Source organism: Melampsora larici-populina (assembly GCF_000204055.1).
Source record: "Melampsora larici-populina 98AG31 unplaced genomic scaffold MELLAscaffold_60, whole genome shotgun sequence".
NCBI lineage: Eukaryota > Fungi > Basidiomycota > Pucciniomycetes > Pucciniales > Melampsoraceae > Melampsora > Melampsora laricis-populina.
The window spans coordinates 9,300-17,532 of NW_006768824.1; the positions used below are offsets into that span (position 1 = coordinate 9,300).

General features: G+C 42.3%; 1 protein-coding gene across 1 annotated transcript; it reads right to left on the reverse strand.

The window, feature by feature from the left end:
- Positions 1-785: 785 nt before the first annotated feature.
- MELLADRAFT_73206 (uncharacterized protein) lies at positions 786-3,369 on the reverse strand (the record flags this gene model as incomplete). The annotated part of the gene is made up of 4 exons (XM_007416450.1): positions 786-2,378; positions 2,439-2,668; positions 2,781-2,854; positions 2,965-3,369. 4 exons carry the CDS (start codon positions 3,246-3,248, stop codon positions 1,263-1,265), a joined length of 1,704 nt encoding a protein of 567 aa, XP_007416512.1.
- Positions 3,370-8,233: the final 4,864 nt, after the last annotated feature.

Here is an 8,233-nt window from a genome sequence, read left to right on the forward strand (position 1 = left end):
AAGAGCAACATTTGATGTGATGTTGATATGAGGACATCATAAGAGCACAGAGCTTTCTTGACCATCTCTTCATTGTGAATCAATGACACATGTAGCATATGTCTTGTTACAATTTATAAAGCATACAGACTTGATATTGTACTATTCTCCTTGTTATCTGAACTGAAACTTGTCTACAGTTTTTTCTCAGAGTTTTTCCTTTGATAATCATCAGCTTCATTAGCTTTTGAGCCTGCCAATCATCCTCAAATCAAGATGTCTTAAAGGTACACCACGGGGTAATCGTCCTTGGCCTCGTCTGGTGCCGGGGACGTTTCTAGATGAGACGATTCCGACAACAAAGTCAGAATGGTCTCAGTCACGGAACATACGTTAACCGTGGGACAATCAATTTTGTTCGCCTCTTTTTCTGGGTTTGAAAAGGTTGAAAACCCTGGTCAAAGAGGGTATGAAGGGTGAGGAAGACCTGGCTGAGATCATATCTTGAGCCAAGTGCAAGCATCCTATCAGGATGCAATCCGTTTATCCTCCTCAATCTTTGCCTGGCTGAGCTTTGATTGATAGGTTGGATACAGTCTGATACAGCCTGATGTCCGGTGACTGTTATCATTCCGGGAGCGATTTTTGTCTGGTCGCATCTAGAAACGTCTCACTCACCGTTCTTTTGAATTGAAAACAAGATGTGTTGAAAACCGTTCTCAACCCGGCTTTTGGCACGTCCCACTTACCCCGTGGTGTAGATAATCTTGTGGTGACCAAATATTAAACCCTTGACCTCAAAAGCAATGAGACCGTCCTCATTTGGCACATTGGATCCGATCTAGTTGCCAAACAACACAGTGATTGATAATTAACGAGTGTTCAAAGTTTGTTTCACAAAGCAGTTCTAGAATGTAATAGATACAAAAGGTGTCTACAAGCTGTAAAAGCTTGAGGTCTTAAAATGCAAGGTAGATAAAGTGAATGAAATAATCAACGAAAAAACAATTTCAAGAACTTGAAAGAAGCCAAGAAAAGCATTGGACACAATCATGTGTAGTCTAAATATCTGCACTTTTATATAGACCTATTGCAATGGAAAAAGATGGCTAAAAAGATAACATCTGTATAGAGATAAATACATTCTCAATACACTTATGATAACATAAACACAATCAATTTCAAATAAAAGAAAAGTTATAAATGGACAAGTATCAAGTTGAATGAAGTTCGAAATATGTGGTCTGAAGTCACGTTGAAGCCTTCTGCTAGGCCACTAATCGCTATGAATTTGAGGATTCTGGAAAGGAGAAGTGATAACCATGCTGGACAGCAATCTGTACATCTAGAGTAGACACGCTTTCCAACTGATGCTGCCGTATTGTTTTTGGTGTCATCTTCTTTAACTTCTTAGGGGCAGATTGAACCTTGCGAGTCCAGAATGATAACGTATTCTTCAAAGGAGATTTCTCCGGTGCAGCTTCTAACTTCATAATATCTGGCTGAAGCATATTCATGTGAAATCCTGCACCGAGTACTGATTGAAGATTCTTTCTTCGTCGGATTTGTTGATCCTCTAACCCAAGTCCGATTCTAAAATTGTGAGGTTCCTGCTGGGTGTATCCTAGCACTTGATCCCCAATTGTGCCTTTGTGCGGGCCTGAAGGGATCCGAGGAGACTCAACTAAATCGGACTGCAAAGTCGGAGTTGCTCTGATTATCTTTGTCCCGCATATTCCGCGATACGTTGAGCCGTCTGAGACCTTAGGTGTAGTAGAAGTTGACATTCCCTTATTGAAAATTGTTGGGTCGTCCGGTCTCAAAGTTTCACCTTCCGTGAATTCGATATGACTCGCAGCTGATACCCACGAACAATCAGAGGACAAGTCCAAGGTATTTTGACTTTCAGTAGCCCGTAGATTGGTAGACCAGAATGATGCATCGTTCATTGGTAGAGTTGAGCCGATTGAGCCTTTTACACTGTGAAAGCTTTGGGCGTAGTCCACCACAGGGCTCAAGCTCGCCGAGGGAAGAATACCACTGAAACAAACAGTTCCGTCATCTGAGCTAGGTTGAATGTGTAAGCCACTATCAGGAAAAGCGATTGATTGCCGAACTGCGGGATCTTTTTCAACGCTAGATGGCAATAAAGAGAGACGTAAAAACGAAGTAACGGCATCTGTATATAATCCTTCTGAATCTTCTCTGCTGTCTGTGTCGACAGATTTTTTCCTGTCTTTCAAAGGAGATGTGTCATCGGAGACGTGCTCAATAGCTCGGGGATATGATTGTGCAAGTTGGTTTCCAAACACCAGATAAGGGTCGCAATCTTCTGCTTCTGCATGGGCGGCTCTGACTGGAGTGCGGAGTTCCGGAGAGGAAGAAGTTCTTGAACACAGCTGTCGCAGGACGATCAACTTTACATCTGGTATACGAAGAGTAGATCAGTGTTTGCTTACTGATTGAAGAGAACCCGAAGGTACATCTTGAGTGAGTAACTCGGACCCTTGTGTCATAGGCTGAAGCAAGATTCTCCTGGGAGGTAGCGGGAAAGAAAGCGAAGGATTGTGGGAGGTATCGAGACCGAGCTTTGTTGATCGCCACAGATCAGCTCCAAGATCTGCACAAGGCCAAGAGGTATCATCGCTTGAGCCCTCTGTGGGCAATTCCGAATCCGCTGAAGAAAGGCCTAAGAACCAATGAGCAGGAAGGCGTCAGTTTCTGATTCCTTGATGTTGATTTTGATTTACATTACCTAGTGGGTGTATCGCATCAAAGCTCCAAGCTCAAACTGGACTTACCATTGGTCAAAATCTGAGAACCTCTAAGCGTACTCTGGAGTCGAACTCGAGAGTTATTGCGGGAGTAAGAAAGCCTACAGTCGTATCAGGGAAATCAGAATGACGGTACAAATCTGGCAAGCATCCAAGTCCCAGCACAAAGGAGAAAATCAGAAATAGACAAAAATGTGAAAGTATCTCGCACCTCCTTGTCTTAGGGTCAAAATGGATCGGTAAGCTGGAATGACGTTTAGGACAGGCGACCATAGGGGACCCCTTGGAGCGGGGTTCGGAAGAATCAACCACGTGCTCCGAAAGAGACAAGAGAAGATCGAGCTCCTTGAAATTGAGATTCTCGCTGCACCATGCGCGCGTCTCCCGTTTCATTTGACTCTGAGTGGTCAAAGATTGGAGTGGCCAGGAAGAATGATAGTTGAGGTTCTTGATGAGAGATAAAGTGTGAATGGGAACGGCATTCTTATTGTTCATCTTGCGTTATGGGGTCGTGAGGAAGGAGATATCAGGCCACAATTACTTCTATGTAGGATATAATCTTGGAGGTATTATATGAGTACGTCAGAATGTTCTCGATGAGATGATGAGGTATGAGTTTGTCAAATGAGAAAATTGGAAGCATGAGATGGAAATTCTTTCATCATATATGTAGACTAAGCTTAACTATGTAGACACATACTGATGCATGGATACCCATTCTCACGTCCAAGTTAGCAGAAGAACGAACGGATCTGAACGGACGATATTGTGTAAAGAGGACAATATTTACCCAGCTTGTATAATTATGGATCATTGCAGAGAGCTTATTAAAGCTTATCAAAGCTTTCAAAGCCCAATTCTTGGTTGATCACACCAGATTACACCCCCCCAGGTCAGAGAATTTCTACGCACTGACACTCAACTATGCACCCGGTCTCTTCGCACATGTTGCTGTGCGAATCTTGATGTCCTCTCAGTAAAATGGTTGAAAAATGTTCGCCAAAAATGTGTGTAGTTAAGTCTAATTAAAGCTTGGGAACTTCCATTCTTGCTCATTGTTGCGGGGGTCTTATGACTTACATATGCGTATGTAGATGTCCTTGAGAAGGCGCTTGATTTTATAGAAACAAGACACAGGCTTTGAAACCAAGAGGTATGGTAAAACTGCCCCGAAATTGGTTAAAGTGAAGCACAAAAGAGAATGACGTTGCGAAACGCCGCGACGAAACAGGCTTCGTTAAGCTGACATTTGGATGGAGTGAGGTTGTTTTGTCACCAGCAGAGAAAACATCCAGTCACCCTCTTGCCAAAGCGCATGAGGCTTGGTTAAGCTTATCATGATTGTGAGAGAATCATAACATCATGATCTACTTCTGAACTTTGTCAGTTTCTTCATCTCACTTCGCACAGCCTGCAAATCATTGCCCGCCTTCCCTCTTGCCTTCTCCTGCAATGGTAGTTTTGAATCCCTTTGATCTCCAAAAGATGCCCAATTTGCAACTATGTAATCCAGCCACTGTTCCAGTTTTAGAGCAGCCACATGAGGTCACATGTCTCACATTGAAAAGTTTATCTTGAGACTTGGGGGTGTGCATGATGATCAAATTGTGAATACATACTGGGGACTCTATTTCAAGAGGCAGTGGAAAATTCTTAGCAACATTCTGGCAACACCCCCGTCGCTGCGCTCCGCTCCGCTATAATCGCCAAAATTGCAAGCGGAGCGATTTGACGCTATGATAAAGCGCCCAATCGCTCCGCTAACTTTTAGGAGTCGCTATGGGATCTCAGAGCGGTGCGCAAGATCCAAGCGCTCCGCTCCGCTATGTGCGATTTTGACAGGACATAGCGCTTAAAAGCGCGTTTTGAGACTTTTTAACAAAAGAGAAAAGAGATACAAACTCAAGAAGCCAAAAATCGAAATTTGAATGAATCACTATCAACAGATGAAATTGCATATCTATAAAGCTAAGAACTAATGAAGAAAGCCAAGAGAATAGTAGAGCATAAAAACAAATGATGTCAATAGTCAGTAAAAGATCAAAAGAAGAGAGAATGGAAAGAATAGAAAACTTTCATTCAGAAATCGAAGTTGAATCATTAGAAGATCGAATCAAACGAAATAAAATTAATTGATCAATCCAAACAAAAGAAGCAGTGAAATGAATTGAACAATTTAGAAACAAGCAGATAAAGAAAGATAAATAAAAATTACTTAAGTACATGAAGAATCAGAATCTAAAACAGACGGGTATAAGTGAAAAGAAGTAAACGATCAAAATCAATTAATCTATATCATAAAAGAACAAAAGTATACATGATGAAAGCCAAGTTAGTTAGAATAAGAAGAACATTGACATGAGAAAAGAATAAACAAGTAAAATGAAACTTACATCATGAAATCAGATTGATCAAGTTTGAAGAAGATCGATAGAAGTTTCTTTTGTGATTGAAGGTACCCTAAAAAACAAAATGAAAGAAAGTGAATAGCAAATGTCATACGATGTCATTAGTTTGAAAGATAAGGAAAGAAGAAGAACTTACATAACAAACACTCAAAATCGAAATCTAATCAGGAAAGTCAAGAAGAAGTGGAGAAGAATTTATTCGAGTAGAGAGATTAGTTGAAGAGTTTTGTAGTGAGCTGGTGAAATGAACATTGAGATCAGAATCAGTTGGATGAAGATTTTAAACAAATGAACCATTGATTGTCACTGAAATCGATATCAATCTAAGATTAATTAATGAAAAGATTGAAGAAGATGAATCAATCTATGTACAAAGAAAGAAAGAAAATGGATCAGTAGAAGAACAAACAATCAATCAATGAAATGATACTTACTTACATAAAAGATTAAGATCAAAAATTGAATAAGAGATAGTGGAGAAAGAACTCACCCTGAATGAAAACCAAAGTCCGATTGGAATCAGAAGGAGGAGACGATCTTGAAACTGAGGGAGGGAATCATCTTTCAATCATCTAAGAATTGATTGTTGAATCGTGTCTGTTTGGGGGGGTGAAGTGTGGGTCTTTTCTTTTTTGTGATCCATCGAACGGATCATTGTGTTTTTTGTGTTTTTTGTGTATAAGTGGTGATCTAAGAGTGTTCTAAGTGTCTTGAACTTTTTTTTGAAAGTGTCCTAGTGGTCGTATCTGAGTTTTCGTGTTCAAGTGTTTGAGGGTCTGCTATCAGTTAGATTGAGATTAGTTTCTTCGTTTGAAGCGATCTATCAAAGCGTTAAACAAAGAAAGAAGCACATATTAGTTGTCATTCAAAGTGTTTTCGTGTGTCTGATTGAAATCAAGGTTGCTAGGATTTTTTTATTGGAAGAAAGAAAAGAAAGATATATAAAGAGAACATACCTCCATTGTTGATTGGTTTATTGTTCCATCAGAAGGATGATAAGGAGCCAATGGATCCCGCTATGAGGTGCTACAGGGCGCTTGATGGTGCCCTGTCGCTAAGCGCTCGGGGTCGCTATGGCGGGTGATAGCACAGCGGAAAAACACTATGCCAGGCGGATCTCAATACCGCTATAAATCGTCCGGTTTCACCATAGCTATAGCAATGCGTGAAACCCGCTATATAGAAAAGGGGCTAGCGCGGGCGGGACGCGCGCTTCGCTACCGCTCCGCTCGCGCTATCTCGGGCGGAGCGCCGGCGGTGTTGATTCTGGCAGAAGAAAGGAAACATCAGGTGTCGAGAAATTCTGAGTCATGATGCAGTCATTTGTTGTGATCATGGAAATATCAAGTCAAATCTTGTCTGCAGAAAAAAACAGAACTTTGGACAAAAGGATAAAACTCCTCCGACTCTCATTCTGGTCCCATGAGATCAAAATTTCTCTGAGAATGTCTCAGTGGCATTGTAGGTATGTGCAATATCTTATTCCTCATTGAGTCTCCATCCAGTGACTTGAAGTAGGTCATGACCCGATTAAACTTAGCAAAGTCCCACGCTTGCGCATCCTCGCGAGGCGTCGAGCGAGGGACTTACGCCAGATGTGTACGCTCCATAAGCTCAGAGATTTGGCTTTTGCAGGGAGCTTGCTTCAAACCCTTATAGCTTATTCCACACCAAGGATTTGCATATGGTCCAAAGGAAGAACTTGGCGCCTGACTCTGGCGCATGAGGTACATATTTTTTTCCCGAGGAATGTGCTGCCCTCTTGCCTAAAATGCACATCAAACATTGGCTCTTAACAGAGGATTACACATTTTTTTTTTTTTTTTGCATTTCTTATAGTGTTTTTGGAGCCGTTAGGCTATCAAACACTCATTTATATGTCCAGCACCGGTAAAACCCCTCTGGCTGTGTCAGGGGAAAGGTTGCTGTTGGCTGTTTCATCTAAATTTACATGTTTTATATGGTTTTTTGGAAAAGCGGCGATGAAGTATGGAGGGAAAAAGAAACGAAAAGTTACTCTTGTGGTTGCAGGCGGTTAGTTGGTTGGGATTCGTCTGTGGCTTGGGCCCAGATCCATCTGTTGGCAAATCTCCACGTGGAGTTGCAGTATGTGGCAATTAGCTTGAAGCATTTCGGTGTTGATAAGATTCTTTTATCCATTTTCGTAACATGTTCTTGTAGTTCGTGTTCAAGTTTTGTGCGGTGCTGTTCGTGTAGTTGGCAAATGAAAAGGAAGTGATCAACATTTTCTATACCTTCCTGACACTCACATACTGGGTCAATAGGCTGCTTGAATCGGTTGAGGTACGCGTTTAGGGGGGCGTGTCCTGATCGTAGTTGCGTCAGCGTAGCCACCTCGTGTTTGAGGAGCTCTGACAATCCATCTAGGTGTTTCTTCGGCTGAGGCGCGTGGCCCAGTCGTTTCAGGTCTTTGTCGTCGAGGAGTTGTGTTTGTTCAACTTTCCACTCTTTGATCGCCACAAGAAAGGCGGCGGTGCTTGGGGTGTTGGTGAATGTGCTGGGCAATGATCGTTTTGCTAGTGAGTTGGCGATTTTGTCGGCTTCCTCGTTGCCCGGGATTCCTTTGTGTCCTGGGCACCATTGGATGGTGACTCGCATATTCGGGAAAGCTTGGTGAATACATTGGAGTAATTTGAAAGTTTGTTGTCGGTTGTCTAATGAAGAGATCGACGAAGAGTTAGATTGGAGGTCTTTGATCACACCTTGATTGTCAAGGACAATCGTGGTGCGATGGGTGGCAAAAGTCGCCATTTCTAGGGCTATCTTGAGCCCTAGCTGGACGCCTGTATACTCTGCTTGGTATATACCATGGGATCGGGCTGGCCCGAGATGAGTTGATTTTGACGACCTTGAGTTAGCGCACCAGGCTGCAGCTGCAGTGGTCTTCTTCGGTATGCGTGAACCATCTGAGAAGATGAGTAAGTGATGCGGAGTAGGTTTCAAACGGAGTGTGTCAGCTTTGGCGACTTCTTTGTTCTCCTGGAGGATCGTAGAGTAGTTGATGGGGCGTATCAGCGTAGAGGCAGGGTCAACGGGTAGTTGTATGACAAA